This window comes from Acanthochromis polyacanthus, chromosome 12 (genome assembly GCF_021347895.1).
Source record: "Acanthochromis polyacanthus isolate Apoly-LR-REF ecotype Palm Island chromosome 12, KAUST_Apoly_ChrSc, whole genome shotgun sequence".
NCBI lineage: Eukaryota > Metazoa > Chordata > Actinopteri > Pomacentridae > Acanthochromis > Acanthochromis polyacanthus.
In genome coordinates, this window is record NC_067124.1 from 30,417,006 (window position 1) to 30,437,318 (window position 20,313).

At 36.7% G+C, this 20,313-nt stretch overlaps 1 protein-coding gene across 1 annotated transcript in view; it reads left to right on the forward strand.

Moving 5' to 3' along the window:
- cpne4a (copine IVa) overlaps positions 1-20,313 on the forward strand; it is a 95,555-nt gene that overhangs the window by 41,170 nt on the left and 34,072 nt on the right. The window contains exons 6-8 of the mRNA XM_051956919.1: positions 947-1,030; positions 1,798-1,887; positions 12,501-12,599. Coding sequence (XP_051812879.1) covers positions 947-1,030; positions 1,798-1,887; positions 12,501-12,599 — 273 coding nt within the window. The remainder of the gene's footprint in view (positions 1-946; positions 1,031-1,797; positions 1,888-12,500; positions 12,600-20,313) is intronic.

Sequence of the window (20,313 nt, forward strand, 5' to 3'; positions counted from 1 at the left end):
TGTTTTGAAATGACTTTGCACAAATCTTGACTCAATTTATGACAAATTTTCAGTTGACTTGGACAGGGTTCCAATCATTTTGACCAGATTTGTGTCATTGAAGGACATTTATGAGCAAGTTTAGAGTAATTTGTTGCATGGTTCAAGTCAATTTGAACATTTTCAAATCATGTTTGACAAGCATTTGTCATTTTGGACAATTTTTAAATAGTTTTGAACAAATTTATATTAATTTGGACATGTTTTCAATCATTTTTAGACAAGTTTGTTTTTTCTGATAATTTTTTGTTACTTTGGAGTTTATGCAATTTTGGGCAATTTTTAAAATAATTTTGGATAACTAAGTAATTTTAGACTATTTTATGCTATTCTGGCAAATTTTTTGAATCATTTTGACAGGTTTCAAATCATCTTGGACAGATTTTTGCACAAGTTTGGAGTCATTTTGCACAAATTTTCAGAAATTTCTTCAAAGTTTTCAATTCCCTTAGACACACTTGTAATTATTAGCAAGTTTAGAGTAACTGTATTTTTGGATACACAGTCACTCATCTTGAAGAGGTTTAAGCAATTTTGGACAAGTTTTTGGTCATTTTGGACAATTCTTTAATTCATTTTAAACAACCATCAAACCTTAATGCCCTGCAGCTGCATGACTGATTAATCATCACATTTAGATGCTGAGTGTCAGAAAGTTGCACATGAAAGCAAACCAGCAGATAAATCCAAAGATTTTTTGTAATGGAGGACGTTGAGTACACAACTTAAATAGATAGAAAATGTCAGTTAAACTTGTTTTCAGCATGCGTTCAGGGAGAAAATTCTTTTTCACGACTGCATTCACATGTGATTCTGTTGCAACCTGATAATAAGGCATTTAATTGCTGCTTTCTGTCATACAGGAATGCTTTTTAACCCTCTGTACAAATGTGTGTTTTGTTTTTAGGACTTCTTCAGTAAATCAGATCCGTTCCTGGAGATCTACAGGCTGAATGACGATGCCACGCTGCAACTCGTCTACAGAACTGAGGTACAAATACATGGAATGTTACACAAACTACTTCAGAAACCGTGCACAATCACTTCAAGTTTGGCCAAATTAATTCAAAAAATGTCCAAAATTATGTACACATGTTCAATTTCTCTTAGTAATTGTCCAAAATGACAAATACACCAAAGTCAACTCTAAATTTGGCCAAAATAACTCAAAAATGGTAAAATTGAATAAAAATATACCAAAAATGACCCAAAATTGTCCACATTCTCTTGGAAAGAGTCCAAAGTTACTTGAATGGTGTCCAAAATTACCAGAGCTTGTCTAATATTACAATAAATTTGTACAAAACTACTGAAAATGATCTAGCAACACTTGAAGTTTGTCCAAAATGTCATAAGCATGTGTCCAGAATGACCCACATTTAATCAAAAAGCAGCTGAAATTTGTCCGTACGAACTCAAAATGTGTCCAACCTGACATGTACAAATACACCAAACATTTATACAAGTTTGAGACATTTGGAGCAAGTTTAGTGTAAATTTTTGGAGAGATTTCCATTATTTTGGAGCAAATTGCTGTTAGACGAATGTCTATAGTAAAGTTAGCATGAACAGGCACATGAATGAGAAATCCAGCTGGATGAAATAAACCAGAATGATCATTTTAACCAGCATTTCTCTGCAAACTTAGAGCAGTTTTACCAGGAAACTGAAGTCAGAACTGTAACAGTACTGTATTATAACTGTGCATGTATCTGTTTTTTCATGTCTGACCTGCTTCTCTGTCTTCATATCTCTCAGACTGTTATGAATAATCTCAACCCTGTGTGGAAAACCTTCAAAGTTTCTCTCAACTCGCTCTGCAGTGGAGACCACGAACGCAAGCTGCAGGTACAAACACAAACACGCTTTACCCAGAGTGTAGCGCTAATTTACACATCCAGCAGTGGACTAGTGTTTACGGTCTTTTTGAAGAAACAACTTTTCTTTTTTTCATAACATATCTGCAAAGAAGCACTTTTCCATTTTGTTTTAAACACATGAATATCTCATCATGACACAATTATTCTGAAAGCTACTTGATTCTTTTAAATAATTGGTTTTGCAATTGATTACCTGACTCAGTTGTCCAAAGTAACATAAATGTGTTCAAAATAACTCAAGCACTTTACAAAATATCTTTAGGTTTAAAATGTGTCCAAAAATGCCATAAATTTGTCCAAGCTGACTCAAAAATATTCCAAAATCACTTTAAATGTCTTCAGTTTGGCTCAGAGTTGGTCTAAAATGAGTGGAAATGGTTAAAAATGGCACAAACATGTTCAACCTGACTCAAAACAAGAAATACGTCCTACATGATGAAAGTGTCCCAACTTGTCCGAAGTCACTTGGAAGTTGTCCTTAATTACAAAAATACATCCAAAGAACCAAAACAAGTTTTTAAAATTACTCGAAATGGTCAAAAATCACAAAAATTTCTCAAAAATTACAAAAACCTCTCCAGAATGACTCAAACATGATTTTAAAAGGTTACCAAAATGATACAGAAATTACCAAATTGACTCCTTATCATCCAAAATTGCTTTTATTTTGCCCAATTTTGTTTAAACTTATTTTTCAATGACTTAGAATGTGTCAAAAATTCTAAAAACATGACAGATTTCACTGAAAATATATCTAAGTTGACAGACATGCCTGAAATCACTTTGGTTGAAAATGGCAAAAACACGTCTAAAGTGTGTCCAGAAAAAGCTGAGATGTGTCCAGAATTACAGAAATATGTCCAAGTAAACTCAAAATTGTTTCAGAATGACAACAACTTACAAAATGACCCCACATCTGTCTAAAATAGCCTTAAATTGTGGGAAAAAACACTTAAACTTTGACCAAATATCCATAATAAAATTTTGTCCAAACTTAGCCTGAATTTGTACCAAATCACTTTAAATTTGTACAATTTGACAAAAACATTGTCAACAGGGTCAAATCTAGTCTAAAACCACCTGATACTTGTCCAAAATGATAAAAACCTGACAAGAACTTCTAAAAATTTGCCCAAAATGACACAAATATGACGAGTTGATTCAAAAATGGTCCAAAATGACTCAAAACTTAATTTAATTGAGTCTAATTTGACTCAAACTTGTCTAAATGAAAAACAAAATGGTCCAAAAGTATATAATCCCTTGAAAATAATTCCAAATGGACTCAGAAGTTCCTCTGAGTCCTTTTGGAATTATTATACGCTAGCAAACACAGCCATGTTTGCTCGCATCATCTTCACCTTCCACTGTATTCACAGACCTGCTGCGTCCTCACAATGTGACCTTGTGAACAGATGTATGTCCTCACAACATGAGTAATACACACACGCACACAACCACACACACCCACACAGTGTCTCCGATGTCAGTCAATGGATGTTGCGGCTCCAGTCTAAATGAGGACGTCTGATTGGCTGCTGCAGGTCAAACTTTGTTACACACAAGTTTTTATTGACTTTACACGGCAGCAGGAATGTCTTCATCATCTTCTTCGTCATTTTCATCATCACTTGTGCTCACTACACCTTCTGACTGCTTCACCGGGTGTCGAGTTGTTTTTCATTTGGTTCCTCATCTGCTGCTTCCTCCCGGGCGGCCCTCAATCAGTGCAGAGGCCAGAGGTTGAGCCCCCCCCGTCAGCAGCACAGAGACGATGTTTGAGGGTTTCAGAGGAAGATTGTATCTCTGCTGACTGCAGTGTGTGAGATCAGGTGTAGATGTTCTGCTTCTCTGTTTGTTCACCATGAGATGTTACAGCCACGACCAACTACAGCATCACTCAGAACACTTTACTGCTCAGAACGGGACATTTGGAATCATTTCTGACGGGTTTCAAGTCATTATGCAAAAAGTCTAAGTCATTTTGGAAATTTATGAGTCACGACTTCAACATTTTACAAATTCTTCTGTCATTTTTGACTATTATTAAATCATTTTGGAGTCGTCATAGTCAAATCTTAACTAACTAAATGACAAAAGTCGTTTTGTACATTTTTATGTCATTCTTGAGAGGTTTCCAGTCTGATGTATTTAATTTGAAGTAATTTTGAAGTAATTTTTTAAAATTATTTTTATTTTTTTGGAAAAATTTGAAGTAATTCTCTACATTTTTGTGTCGTTTTAGGCAGGTTTCAAAATCAGAGTTTAAGCAGTTTTAGACATCCTTTACAACAGAACATTAACTTGAATTCATTTAGAATATTTTGAACATTTTTTTTTCTATAATTCTGTAGTTTTTTTGTCGTCATGCATAAACTTTAATTACATTTGGACATTTTATGTTTTTTTTTTTAAGTCATGGTACAGAAATTTTGAGTAGTTCTAGAAAAATGTAAAGAAAATTTTGGAAATTTTTATGTGATACTATAGAGGTTTTGAGTCAGTTTTGATATTTAAAACAAGATATTTTTAAATTTGAGTAATTTTAAGTAATTTTTTAAATTTTGTTTTTGTGGACAAATTTGAAGTAATTCTGTACATTTCTGTGTCATTTTAGGCAGGTTTTGAGCCCAAAATTTAAGCAGTTTTAGACTTTTGGCATACTCTTTAATCATTTTGGACTTTTGTTTTAGTTATTTTTGACATTCTTTCAAGCATTTTGGACAAATTGTAAGTAACTCTGGACTTTTGAGTCATTCTGGCCAAGTTTTGAGTCATTGTGCACAAACTTTAAATAATTTTGCAATTTCATTTGTTCATCTTTAACATATCTTAAGTCATTTTTCATATTTTTCTGTCATTTTTGACAAATTGTAAATAATTTTGGACATTTTTCAATCATTCCATACAATTTTCAAGTCAATGTATACAAATTTGAATTAATTTGGAATATTTTGGACCAAATTTTTGTGTCATTCTGTAGGTTTTTTTTTTTTTTTGTCATGCACAAACCTTAAATATTGTTGAACACTTTGTAGTCATTCTGGAAAGAGTTTGATTCATCAGTAACAGATTTAAAGTAATTTTGCACACATTGTAAGTCATTTTGGACATTCTTTGACTCATTGTGTACAGATTAGAAATCATTTTGCGTCTTTTTGAACATTTTTTTTTAACCCTAATCTTAAGCTATCTTAGACATTTCTTTGTAATATGGGCCAGTTTTTTGTGTATGAAACTTCTGCAGACTCTCCAAAGTCCGCTCCAAAGCGAATGACTGTCCCAGAAACACAAACAACGTTTTATAGTTTTGTCGTGTAAATGAAAGAAATACCAAGAAAATACAATATCATAAAGCACAATCTAAGAAAAGTAAACTGTTGTGGTTACATAATTCTGATAAATGAGTTCAGCTTCAGGTTGGCTGGATGCCACAAAGACTCGACAAAGATACACAAAGTCAGTAAAACAGGTTACATCCCCTCTCACGGCTCCTCTTCAGCTGCTTTCATCACACAGGAGTTGCTTCATTACAGGATTACATGTGAAAGTGTTTTTAAGTGTCTCCTGTGTGTCCAAGTGTTAATCACAGAGCAGTAATTAATTCAGCTGTCACAGGAATCACTGTGGGGATAATGACGGAGGTTTCTTCACAGGCAGATCAGGTTGAACTGAACGTTTAAAAAACAAATGTTGCAGTTTGTTTATGAAACTCATGAATTTCATAGACGCAGGAGTTTAGTTTCTACAGTTTTGGCTTGTTACACTTTTGTGCATCAATATCTCTCTTTTGATTCTTTTGTGCAGCATTATCCAGGTTATTGATAGTTTTGTGTGTTAATATCAGGGTTATTAACAATATTATGCATCAATATCCAGATCTATTTTTCTATTTTTGTGCATCAGTATTGAGATCATTTATAGTTTTTGTGTCTTCATATCCAGGTTATTGGCACTTTTGTACAATGTTTTCCAGCGTATTGATAGTGTAGTGTGTTAGTATCACAATTATTGTTACTTTTGTGTGTGAATATTCAATTTATTGATAATTCTGTGCATTAATATTTGGGTTAATGAGTTAACTTTTGTGTGTTTAATATCCAGGTCATCGATCCCTCTGTACATAAATATTTAGATTTTTGATATTTTTGTGCAATATTATCCAGATTATTTTTAGTTTTGTGCATAAATGTCCAGGTTGTTGATTGTTTTAATGTTAATAACCAGGTTACTGATACTTTTGTGCATTATTATCCAGATTTTTGACCCTTTTGTTTGTTAATATCCAGGTACTTTTATAGTTCTGCGTGTTAACATCCAGGCTAATTACACTTTTGTGCATCGATATCGAGGTTTTGGATACTTATGTGGAACATATTGTGGGTTAATATCCAGATCATTGATCCCTCTGTACATCAATATTTAGATTTTTGATACTTTTGTGCAATATTATCCAAGTTATTGATAGTTTTGTGCATAAATGTCCAGGTTGTTGATTGTTATAATGTTAATAACCAGGTTACTGATACTTATTATCCAGATTTTTGACCCTTTTATGTGTTAAAATCCAGGAATTTGTATAGTTTTGTGTGTTAATAACCAGGTTATTGATATTTTTGTGTATTATTGTCCAGATTTTTGACCCTTTTGTGTGTGAATATCCAGATATCTTTATAGTTTTGTGTCTTAATATCCATGTTATTGATCCTGGTCCGTGTTGCTAAGTGTCTGTCTGTAGAAACTTTGCACTTCAGGCTGAAGTCGAACTGACTGAAAGCACAGTACTCAGTAATGAATTGTGATGCAATGCATTAAATTAGAATCCAGTTAGACAGAAGCAGACTTCATAGCTGCTGGATATCCCATAATGGTTTCCAGAGAGGAGACAAATAAATGTGATTAGTAACTGTGATTGGTGTATTGAGCAGAATAAGTCAGGCCCGTGCACATATTGTTCTGCTTGGGGGTGAATATTTGCTGTTTGTGAACACTGCATTAACACTTCACATCTGCACTCATCCATCATGGAGGAGGAGAACTTACAAATTAAAGCGCTGCTCTGATATTCATGTTTCTGTGGAGCTGATCAGTCAGTGATGAAGCTCATTGATCAGCTGCTGAAAGCTCGCTGATGCAACAGTTTGCTGTGCAGCTAGCCTGGTGAGCTACTGTAGCTGGAAAGTTAACCCGTCATGTGCAAACGCTAGCCAGCCACAACAGCTTGCTAATCTAGCTGACTTCCTGCCACGTGGCTAACAAACACGTAATGTGACTACTGTTAATGATAGGTGATCAGTGATATGAGAACATTACCAGTAATGATTGCATCATATTGACACTGAACTCTGAGCAGTTTCGAGACGTTAAATCATTCTAGACAAGTTTCAAGTCCTCATGAACAAATTTTAAGTCATTTTGTACATTTCTAGTGTCATTCTGGACAATTTTTTAAGTCATTGTGTACAAATTTTAAGTCATTTTAGAAATGTTTTAGTCACCTTGCACAAATTGTAAGTCAATTAGGACACATTTTAGGTAATTTTGGACATTTTTGTGTCCTTCTAGGCAGTTTTTGAGTCATCATACACACAATTTTAATCAATTTTGGACAAATTTTAAGTCATTTGAACATTTTTGTGTCATTCTGGACAGGTTGTCATTGTGTACACATTTTAAGTAATTTTAGATGTGTTTTAGGTTTAAAGTCATTTGAACTTTTTTGTGTCATTCTAGATAGGTCTATTTCAATTGTGCACAATTTTTCTTTTATAGATTTTAGCATTTTTTAAAGTCTTTCTGGACAAATTTTAAGTAACTGGATACTTTTGAGTCCTCTTGGACAAGTTTGTAGTCATCAGATACAAATCTCTTTGGACATTTTGTAGTTATTCTTGATGAATTTTGAGCCATTTTGGCCATTGTAAATAATTTTGTCACTCTAGACAGGTTTTCAAGTCATTGTACTACTTTTTTTTAGTACAATTTTGACATTTTAGACCATTTGAAGTCTTTTGAACAGGTTTGTGTCATTCTGGACAGGTTTAAGTCATGTACACATTTTGAGTAATTTTAGACATGTTATCATTCAGCTTGCACAAATTTTAGGACAAATCTTAAGAAGTTTTGGACATATTTGTGTCCTTCTAGAAAGTTTTCAAGTCATTGTCCAAAATATTCTATAATTTTTGACCTTTTGGACAAATTTTAAGTTATTTGGACATTTTAAGTCATTCTGGACCTGTTTTAGGTCATCGTGAACACATTTTATGAAATTTTAGACCTGTTTTAGTCACCTTGCACAAACTTTAACTCAATTAAGACACATTTTAAGACATTTTTGTGTCTTTCTAGACAGTTTTCGAGTCATCACAGACAAATTTTTATCAGTTTTGAACATTTTGGACAAATTTGAAGTTTGTTGGGGTGTTTTTATTCCATCCTAGACCAGTTTTGAGTCATTTTGTCACTAATTTCATGATACATAATATGAGAACCATAGGCAGTAATTATATTAACCCTCTGAACTCTGAGCAGTTTGTGGTCGTTTCTTTTCTCCGGTCTCATTTTTACTCACTGTAAGCTAATTTTTCAGGGCAATATGAAGTCCTACACCATTATGGAAACATCACAAGCACGACTAGAAGGAGAGAGAACAATAGAAACTTCAGACTGCACTTATTCATTTTCCATTTTTCCAGCCTCTACAAACTTCTTCACTCTTCTCTGCAGAAAAATGTTTCACCATGCTGAATGTATCGTCCCTCTACTTGCTTCTCAGAATACAGTTTTTGAGCCATGTTGCATTTGTTTTATTGATCCAGTCTGTTTTAATTTCTCTTGTTGACCTGAGGACTCGCTGAATTCTTGCCACTTCACTGTTGGTCACAGCTTAGTGACTCATAAAGAATCAGTTCTACTGATTTTTCAACAGAATCTGGTCCAGAGTGTTCAAAACAAGATGCAAAAAGAGGAAAATAGTTAAAACAACCACAAGCTGATGAAAATGACCAAAACAAGTTGGCAAATTATTGGAAAAATACACCACAGATGACCAAAATAAAGACAAAAATAGCTGTAATGTGATGAAAATGATCGAAGAAGAATAATGAATGCACGTGGTAACTTTGGCTCTCGGCCGGTCTTGTGATGTTAAATCTTTTGACTTGTCGCTGCTCTCTGATATTCACAGATTAGATTTTTGCAGCAGGTTATCGGAGATGAATCCTCTGAGCTGCTATTCAGCCGAGTGAATGAAGCTAAGGGTGACAGCTCATTAAGGCTTTCATTGTGTCTCCGCTTAGGTGGATGAATGAAGGCTGCTGTGATGCTTTCATGTCAGACAGGTCTTTTAAATCGTGTGAGGAAGAGGTTTACGGAGCTGTGCCTGCCTTGATGTTCACTTTAATGAGCAGAGAAGAATGCACACAATTCCAACTTGGCTCATGTTTATCCACATCCGCTGAATCTGATGGAATTTGCTTTCCCTCTTGACTCCCGCTGGCTTCCGGCAGTAAACATGCACAAATGTGTTGCTAATAAATGGGGAAGGTCTCATGTTTACCTCCATAAATGTTGAATGGGGTTCACCTCAGGCGTCTGTGGAGCAAAGTCCATGACAGTCGCTCCTCTTCGGTGTTCGGGTTAAAGCTTCGAGGTGTTTGGGTTCGTTATCCTGCTGCTGTGTGAATCTTTGACCACAAAGGTACAATCAGAGAGTGGAGTACGTCTGAGGAAAGGGTGAAGTCGAATCAAGTGTCTAAAACAAGAAATAAAACGCCCAAACTTTTTATTAAAAACAACCAAAACGCAATGAAAATGTCCAAAAATATTAAAACGAAAACACAAAGATACCATAATCAGACATAAAATTAAAAAAGCTCCAGTTTGGTCTCATCTGTCCAAAGGACATTCTCCCAGAAGCTTTGTGGCTTGTCAACATGCATTTTTGCAAATTCCAGTCTGGCTTTTTAATGAGTTTTTTTCAGCAGTGGTGTCCTCCTTGGTCGTCTCCCATGAAGTCCACTTTGGCTCAAACAACGACGAATGGTGCGATCTGACACTGATGTACCTTGGCCTTGGAGTTCACCTTTAATTTCTTTGGAGGTTGCTCTGGGCTCTTTGGATACAATTCCAACGATACGTCTCTTCAATTTGTCATCAATTTTCCTCTTGCGGCCACGTCCAGGGAGGTTGGCTACTGTCCCGTGGGTCTTGTACTTCTGAATAATATGAGCCACTGTTGTCACAGGAACTTCAAGCTGTTTAGAGATGGTCTTATAGCCTTTACCTTTAAGATGTTTGTCTATCATTTTTTTTCGGATGTCCTGGGACAATTCTCTCCTTCGCTTTCTGTTGTCCATGTTCAGTGTGGTACACACCTTTTCACCAAACAGCAGGGTGACTACTTGTCTCCCTTTAAATAGGCAGACTGACTGATTATGAGTTTGGAAACACCTGTGATGTCAATTAAATGACACACCTGAGTTAATCATGTCACTCTGGTCAAATAGTTTTCAATCTTTTATAGAGGTACCATCATTTTTGTCCAGGCCTGTTTCATTAGTTTGTTTTTTTAAATAATTATGTTAATCAACAATTCAAAAGTAATGGCTGTTTTTGATTATTTAATTTTCAATAAATTTTTATTTATTGTTACTTTTGTGAGTTTCAAGTGATTTCAGTGAGAATTGTGGGTTTTTCCTTCTTTAACTGAGGGGTACCAACAATTTTGTCCACGTGTGTAACATAAAATGCAAAATGCACCAAATAAGACACAATGTGCAAAAAGTCACACTCATAATATGCAAAAAAAGTAGTAAAATGGCCCCAGATAGACAGAAAATGTACTAAATAATTTAAAAAAAACTACTACTACATCAAAGAGACACTGAAAATGGCCACAACAAACCACAAAATGAGCCTTTGAGTTCTTTGTAGAATTTCTTCTGGAACTACTGGAGCAAACAAGAGTGCTGTATGTTAAAGATCTGTAATTCCTGAAGCTACCCTCATATTAGAATTGACTGTCTGCACTTTAGATTCATTAAATCACTGTAACTTGCTTTTCTAAATGGCTAAAATTAAATGTATATGTGTGTGTAACTGTACAACGATAAAACGGTGAATCTGTGACTGTTGGTCCTCACAGAGGTATAAAAGCGGCAGTAAAAGGCTCCGTTGTTCAGTGAATGAATGTGAAGCCAGCAGACGAGAACTGACAGTGTTTGTAAATTCATGAGAAGGTGGATTTCCTCCTGCAGACTCTCCTTCACCTCCTCCGATCTATTTTTCATGAACTCTGTCAAACTGTCCTGCATCCACATCTCATTTATGCTGCTTCCCAGTGCTGCCAGTCACAGCCGTGCACTGGTTCCACTGGATCCACTGGGAGGACGAGCTGCTTCACGTATCTTCTTTTTTATTTCATATCCAACAATACTGATGATGTAACCCGCACTAGTCATGTGAACGTCTGTTTCAGTTGCTGCCACATCCATCACATTTTCAGTTTCCTGTTTCAGGAAACACAGAGATCATCCTCCTGGAGCAGACACTGAGAGAGGAGTTAGAGTTTGATGGACAGTTGTCCAAACTGACTCAAAACCTGTCCAAAATGGTTTTAAAATTACCATAGATGACTCAAAAATAGTCAAAACAACTTAGAACTTGTCCAAAATGACTTGAAATTTGTCCAAAAATAGTTGTCAATGACTCAAAATCTGACTAAAATCACTGTTTATCCAAAACAACTCACAACTTGAACAAAGTAACTCTAAAAAGCGTTTAAAAATTACATAAAATTGTTCAAAAATGGCCTCAAATCTTGACAGTTTTTTTTCAAAATTTCCCCAAATTATTTGAAATTGTCAAAAACAACTTCAAACAAATGATCCAAAATGAGTTGTAATCTGTCCAAAGTTTCCCACAAATGGCCCAAAATGACTATTTGTCCATGTTTGAATTGTCTCCAGCTATTTCTGAGCCACTGTAGACATTTATTATTGTTATTATTATTGTTCTAGACAACTTGAAAGTTATATCTTTCAAATTTTCACTCTTTTTCAACAATTATTTAGTCAGTTTTTGTGACTTTGGAAAGTTCCCCAGACTGACCCACCTTCACATTTAACGCCTCAGTTTTCACAAAGCCGGACAGCAGATAGCAAAGTTAGACGTGTTAGCGGGAAGTACAGGAAGCTGATAAGACAGGGATTCTCCTTTAAGTTGGACTGTGTTTCTGTACAGGATAATGTTTTTATCTTCCTGATAAATAGGCTAAGACAGAAGATGATAGCTTTCCTTCAGTATGGTGAACATCCCGTCCACAAACTTATGACCATGTTCTGTCCCAGCTGACAAACTAAAACCAACTCTGTTGTTTGTCCACATTTGTTTCAAGGAAAACCTAATTATTGAAAGAGCGGACACTTCCTGGTTTGTGTGGTTCAGCATATGAAACACAGAAGCATAAGATGAAACAGAAATATGAGCATCAGAGCATCACATCTGTGCTAAAGAGACTGAAACTACACCTCTTATTTCTCACATGTGACCAGTGTTTCTGTTTTTTTGTCCACCAAGTGCACCGTCTGGGACTGGGATTCCAACGGCAAACACGACTACATCGGTGAGTTTGAGGCCACGTTCAAGGAGATGAGAGGAGCCATCGATGGACGGCAGGTGAGCTGCTTTTCAATCTGGAACTGAAAGTTATTGACTGATTTTAAAGGCTCTGCACTTAAACATTTCAATCAACTGGGTTCGGTTTCTGTTTACATGTTGTCCTTTCAGACAAACGGAGTTATTTTGAAGAAAAATGTTGTCAGAAATGACACAAATGTGTCAAAAATGGCTCAAAAACTGTTCAGAAAGACTCAAAATGTGTCCTAAATGGCACAAATTGTTCAAAAATAACTAGAATTTTGTCCAGAATCACATTTTTTAAGCCATTTTGGAGTTTGTGAGTCATTTTGGCTAAATGGATTGATTTTAGACAAATATTTCCCAAAACGACAAAAACTTATTACAAAAAAATCGTTTCAAATTACTCAAAATGTGACCTCAATGACTGAAATTGTCCAAAGGGACTGGTTCAAATTGTAAAAAAAAAATATTAAAGTTGTTAAAATGTCAAAAAGGGTTCATGGTGGCCTAAAATTGGTGCAAAATAAATGAAACTTTGTCCATTATGAAATATCTAAAATGACTCAAAAAGGAATTGAAAATAAAAAATACCTGTCAAAACTAAAAAAAAACAAAACTCAAAAGTGGTTTAAAATGACTGCATATTTGTCCAAAATAACAGTCTAGTCCAACGTCCTTTCCAAAATGACCTAAAAATGACCTAAAATTGATCCAAAATGTTTAGAAAGTTGTTCAGAACTACAAAGTTTGTCCAAAATCAATCATGAAATTTTCCAATATGCCTAAAAAAAATGTCCACAATGAAACTGCATCAAAGTTGGACAAAAATAATCTTCATCTGAACTTGCAGAGGCTGATTATACAAAATGAGTGTCAAATGCACAATATAAAGAAGTAGACCCTCTTAGCTGAACGTCAAATACCAGTTGAAGAGGGCAAAATGTAATTTCAAGCTAATAGAATCCAGAAAAGTAGATTAATATCACCAAACCAATAAGCGAACACTCCTTTCCTTCAGCTTGAAGACCTTTACCAGTGTGAATAAATTCTGCAGCCACAGTCTCTTCTGCTTCCTGTAACTTCACTGATTGCTCTCGTGGCTCTCTGTAGCTCCCCGCTCGTGGTCACGTCTGATTGCAGATTGAGAAATCTGACTTCTACATCAGTGTTCCTGCTGTGTGATCAGCTGCAGTGGATCCAGTTAATATTTAATCTGCTGCTGCTGAAGCTGCTGTGGGAGTGAAGGTATCTGTTCGCAGTCTCTCCTTCAGCTGCCTGATCAATTTAAAGGCCGGCTGAGAGTAAGACGCAGCGACACGACGACTCGCTCGCTGTGACTCACTGTTACAAAGAGAGAGCCTTAGCAGGACGCCACACAGAGACGCTGCAGGAGGTAACATCACAGCCCTGCAAGACGCTGTTGTAGCTGCTGGTTTTAAAGTCTGCACTGTCGTGTTTGAATTCATCACTTTCTGAACAGATGCCGCTGCATCTTAAAGCTCTGTGTGGCAGGAAAACTGTTTCTTTATCTGGATTTTAACAGACTTATGTTTTTAGAGTTTCTATGTTTTCCAACTAATTTTTTGCAACCTTTCATTGTTTTTTTCAAGAACATAACAAAATAGGTGCAAAAACCTGCATAAGTAGACACAAAATTACCAACAAGTGACTAAAAGAGACCTCAAAATGACCAAAAAGATAAAATCACCAACAAGGGATGAAAAATGACCACAAACAGACAACACTACCAACAAGTGACTAAAAATGACCACAGACAGACCATAAATGATCAAAAAGAGACACAAAATCACCGCAAATAGACGTGTGTCAGAAAAACTTTAACAGACTGTTATGGTTTTATAGTTTCTATGTTTTCCAGCTAATTTCTTGAAAGCTTTCATCATAATTATTACAGAAAATAAAATAAAAAAGCGGTGCAAAACCAACACAAATCGACACAAAAACAAATGACTGAAAGAGACCACAAAATGACCAAAAGGAGACACAAAACCACCACAAAGAGAGATAACATCACTAAAAAGTGACTAGAAACACTAACTGCCCAAAACAAATGCAAATAGACACCACATAACCATAAAAGTGTGGCAGGAAAGCAGTTTATCTGAATTTTAACGGACTTTCATGTTTTTACAGCTTCTGGATTTTTCAGCCAATGTCTTGCAAAGTTTCCTCAATTTAGGAAAAAAGTGACAAAAAAAGTCGCAAAACTACTTCAAATAGACATGAGGGGATCACAAATTGAACACAGTGGCACAAAATGACCACAAAGACATGCATAACCACCACAAACAGCCACAATGACTGAAAAGGTGTAGCAATAACTGAAACAAAAAACAGAAAAATGAACAAATACCACTCAAAAATAAACGATCGTGTTAATCCATGATGTTTTGGTTTGTTTTTGTGTCTCTTTGGGGCCAACTTGTGTCACTTCTCACTTGATTTTTGTAGCTTTTGTGCTCATTTTATGTCTCTTGGTGGTCATTTTTTGCTCTTTTTTGTCCCTTTTTGTTGGATTTTTGTCCTTTAGTGCTTGTTTTATGTCTTGTGGTAGCTTTGTGGTGCTCTTTGGACAGTTTGTGTCTTTGTGATCATTTTGTCATTTTTAAAATGTCTTTGTGGTAGTTTTGTGCCACTTTGTAGACAATTCTGTCTCGTAATTGTTTCATGTCTTTTTGGTAGTTTTGTGGTCACTTCCTGTGTCTTTGTCGATGTTTTATGTTTTATTGTGGTCATTTTGTATCTCTGGGCTAGGGTCTGTTAGTAATTTGCTTCTCTTTAGGGTTGCTTTCCATGTCTTTCTGGTCATGATGATTGTTTTGTTCCCTTTTGCATTTGATTTTTGTAACTTTGTGCTTATTTTATGTCTTTTGTGTCTCTTTCTGGTTGATTTGTGTCTCTTTGTGGTGATTTTGTGTCCCCGTTTTGTCCCTTTGCCTTGTGTTTTGTAGTAATTAAATTTTCCATCTCACTTTCCTTTACTTTCCAAAAGTTTAGCTGGTGTCTAGCTCCAGCTTCTCAGGGGTTTTCGAAAGAAGTTCTATCAAATTTGGCACTGAATTGCTAATGCTGTCATTTTCCTCAGAAGTTGGTAGCGACCAAAAACAAACTATGACTGAAAAACTGAGAAGAGCAAGAAACAACCTTGAGGCGGTTCCCTATAAATAATAAGAAATAATCACTGTCATTTCTGTCCAGCTCAATGACGTATAGCTCTGATTTGAAAATGTGCACCAATCAAAAGGATCAACGGAGGAAAATCTTGGTAAAAAGTCAAGTTTTAAAGAAGAAAACGTGTTTATAAATATATATGCGTGTTTATAAATGATTCATAAATTGACAGCAATTTCCAAAGCAGATGAACAGAAGGTGTTAATTTGGACGCTTCGTGACTTTGAGCTTTTCAGCCCAGAGGGACTCGGTTTGACCTTCCCTCGAGCTGCGACGCTAAAGCAGCTACAAACCGCAAACTGTGAACTCGGCAGGTCGAATCACAAACCACCTGATCGCCATCAGGACCTGTAGCTCCAGGTTTCCATGAAAGTGCCAATTAGCAGCGTGACTACCCCTTTAAAAACGTTCCCCTGGATCTGAGTGTGTTCTGACAGCCAGCGTGGCATGATTACCGAGAGCTAATGAAGACCGCCGTCCAGAAGAAAAGCTACTGCAGAGACGAGCTAATTAAAGGGCTCTCTGTCTGTCCGTTAAGATGGTGAAAGCTCACAAACAAACAGAGGATTCCTGAGCTGTCTCATTATCGCAGACGAGGACATCTTCAGTGCAACGATGCTATTTGACCGTCTCACACAATCACACCTCAGTCTTCGTTCATCCATCCACCACAGCTCTAGTTTTATCAGATTTAATAAACACCATTAAATATGAGACTCGGCCAATGCAAAACCATCACGAAGAGAGACAAAATGAGCAAAATGAGATGCAAAACCACCACAGAGAGACAAATTAACCAACAACAAACTAAAAATGAGCTCAGGTAGATATATAATGACAAAACGAGATGCAAAACCACCCGAATCAGACATAAAATGACCGAAAATAGTTTCAAAACCACCACAAATACACTAAAAGACTGCAAAAAGACACAAAATAAACACAGACGTACAAAATGACCACAAAGAGATGCCAAACCAACACAAAATGACCAAGGTGTGACCCAACAGTACCTCAATAGACACAAAATGTCCACAAATGGACATATTAAAGGAGCTGCACAACCATCATATATACACACAAAAGATCAAAATAGGAGGCAAAACCACCTCAACTAGACATTAAATGACCATAAAGTTATGCAACATCACCACAAATTGATACTAAATTACTGTGATGCTGTTCGAGCCATCTCACACACTCATACACTATTTTGCCAAAAGCACTCACTCACCCATCCAAATAATAAGAATCCGGTGTTCCAATCACTTCCATGGCCACAGGTGTATAAAATCTAGCACCTGGGCATGCAGACTGCTTTTACAAACATTTGTGAAAGAATGGGTCGCTCCCAGGAGCTCAGTGAATTCCAGCATGGAACTGTGATAGGATGCCACCTGTGCAACAAATCCAGTCGTGACATTTCCTCGCTCCTAAATATTCCACAGTCAACTGTCAGCTGTATTAGAAGAAAGTGGAAGTGTGTGGGAACGACAGCAACTCAGCTACAAAGTGGTCGGCCACGTAAACTGACGGAGCGGGGTCAGCAGATGCTGAGGCGCGTAGTGCCAAGAGATGGCCAACTTTCTGCAGAATCAATCGCTACAGACCTTCAGACTTCACGTGGCCTTCAGATTAGCTCAACAACAGTGTGCAGAGAGCCTCATGGAATGGGTTTCCATGGCCGAGCAGCTGCATCCAAGCCATACATCACCAAGTGCAATGCAAAGCGTGGGATGCAGTGGTGTAAAGCACGCCGCCACTGGACTCTAGAGCAGTGGAGACGTGTTCTCTGGAGTGACCAATCACGCTTCTCCATCTGGCAATCTGATGGACCAGTCTGGGTTTGGCGGTTACCAGGAGAACGATACTTGTTGCTGCATTGTGCCAAGTGTAAAGTTTGGTGGAGGGGGGATTATGGTGTGGGGTTGTTTTTCAAGAGCTGGGCGTGGCCCCTTAGTTCCAGTGAAAGGAACTCTGAATGCTTCAGCATACCAAGACATTTTGGACAATTCCTGCTCCCAACTTTGTGGGAAGAGTTTGGAGCTGGCCCCTTCCTCTTCCAATATGACTGTGCACCAGTGCACAAAGCAAGGTCCATAAAGACATGGATGACAGAGTCTGGTGTGGATGAACTTGACTGGCCTGCACAGAGTCCTGACCTCAACCCCATAGAACACCTTTGGGATGAATTAGAGCAGAGACTGAGAGCCAGGCCTTCTGACCTGACAAATGCACTTCTGGAAGAATGGTCAAAAATTCCCATAAACGCACTCCTAAACCTTGTGGACTGCCTTCCAAGAAGAGTTGAAGCTGTTTTAGCTGCAAAGGGTGGACCGAAGTCATATTGAACCCTATGGATGAGGAATGGGATGTCACTTACGTTCATATGCGAGTCAAGGCAGGTGAGTGAATACTTTTGGCAATATAGTGTATATTTAGATGCTTTCTGTAGCCATAACACCATCCCCAATATTTTAGCTTTCTTTCCTTTTTTACTTGCTGTGGGAAGTCATATTTCTATAGATATTGCGCCCTTTAAAATAGATTTTCCAGGCCTTAGAACATGAAATTCTAAAAACCCAACCAAGACGTTCTGCAAAGCTTAATTTTGGGTAGCCAATAATTTGCAGCAACATGTTTCTTAGCAGGACATTCTTACACCTTTGTGTTGCTTGGATGAGAACCTGTAACATCGGGATGTAATTCACTCCGTTGTAGCTCATTATGCATGAATGAATGTTGTCCTACATATGACTACTGTTGCTTTATTGACCAAATTCCAAACCTACCAAGAAAATAATCACCTCTCAGCCCCAGAGTTCTATCCAGGTGTGTCAATTGAATGAGATGTGACTGTGATCTGACTGCAGCAGGAGGGAGATTCCTCTTCAACCCTCACAGAAACAGCAGTGAGTGGATCTCCTCTGGGAAGCCTCCTCTCTCTTCTTCAGCTTTTATTTATTGGCCGCCTCCCCCGGCTGACAGCTTCTTCTTGACCGGCGGCACAGAAATCAGAAATCCCCACAAGCCGAGGCCTCCAGAGAGCCCTCAGTTCATCCCCCTCCGTCCTCCATCCATCTCACCCGACACAAATAGACTCTGAGCTGCCTCATGTCACCTGGTCTCCACGGACACGAGTGATGGAGTCGGGGTGAATCCTCGGCGGACTTGTTTGTGAACCTGAAAGATGCTGTTTTTGCTCTGGGGGGTCGGTGGTTACTGCTGCTGTCCACCAGACCTCATTCACTCTAAATATAAAGCTGCACTCTGACTCACAAAGGAAAACATCTGACTGAGACCTGTTGGGACCAGAACCTATAGTTTTTGAACCCTTCTTTAGCATTTTATTAACATTTATTAACTCTCCTGTTGTCCTCATTTACGGGCACTGAAAAATATTGTTTCCTTGTCTGAAAAAAAATCCAAGAATTCAGCAAAAAAAAAATCCCCAAATTTGAAAATTCCAATAATTCCTTAAAAATTTCCCTTAAAAGTTTTATTTAAAAAAAAAATCCCCAAATGTGGCAAGAAGATTCTTGTAAATGTTTTCAAAAAAATGAATAAAAATTTTCAAAAGAATGCTAAAAATATTTAAAATGATTACATATATATATCAGTAAAACTATTTTCTTTAAGAACATGCAAAACAAAAAAATCAACCAAAATCCAGTGAAAATTGCGGATTTTGGTTGAAAAAATGTTCAAAGATTTCCCAAAAATGTTGAAAATGTGGACATCACAGGTTTAACTGTGATTTTTTTTATTTTTTTCCCCCACATTTTCAAACTTAACATAATTTGGTTCGTCAGGTCACTGTTATTCATACGTCATATTGTTTTAAATGTGCTTGATGTCATGAAAGTAACCTATTAAATAAAAATACTAAAGTTAGTAGCCTCTGGTTGTGATTTTACCTGAATAATTTACATATGGAAATTGATTAAAACTCTACAGAAATTATCTTAAATAGTACTTTCACACTATACTATCACTATCATGCTGAGACCCCATAGCACTATTAATTATGTGGGATAACAACTGATGTATCATTATAGCTAAAACCCCACAGTATTATACATTGCTGATTTGAACCCAGCTAAGATAAATATTGAAGCTAACACAGCATTTTTAATTATAGAGATTGACTGAACTAATTTAGAGCTAAAGTTATGACCCCACAAAAATAGAGATGAAAATAAAGCAAAATTTAATGACAGAAGTGCTGTCAAGTGTTTGGACAATTTTTATTTTGCTATAACAGGTTGATGCTTCAGATGTCAGTAAACAGAGGAACTGTCCATCATTATTTCATGAAACTCAGGTTGATGAAGTGATACGCTTGTTTCATCTCACTATCATTAATAAACTCAAAGATTAGGGGGTTACAGCCACAGAAATATTCACATTGTAGAACCTCTTAGCAGTGAACTTTTGGCATAAAAATGAATCAAAAATGATTTTCTGTCAAATAATAATCACTTCATTTCGGGGTCAGGGATCAATTTCTGGGGAAATAATGAAACTGACAAAGTGTTGCAATGGTTCATTGATGACA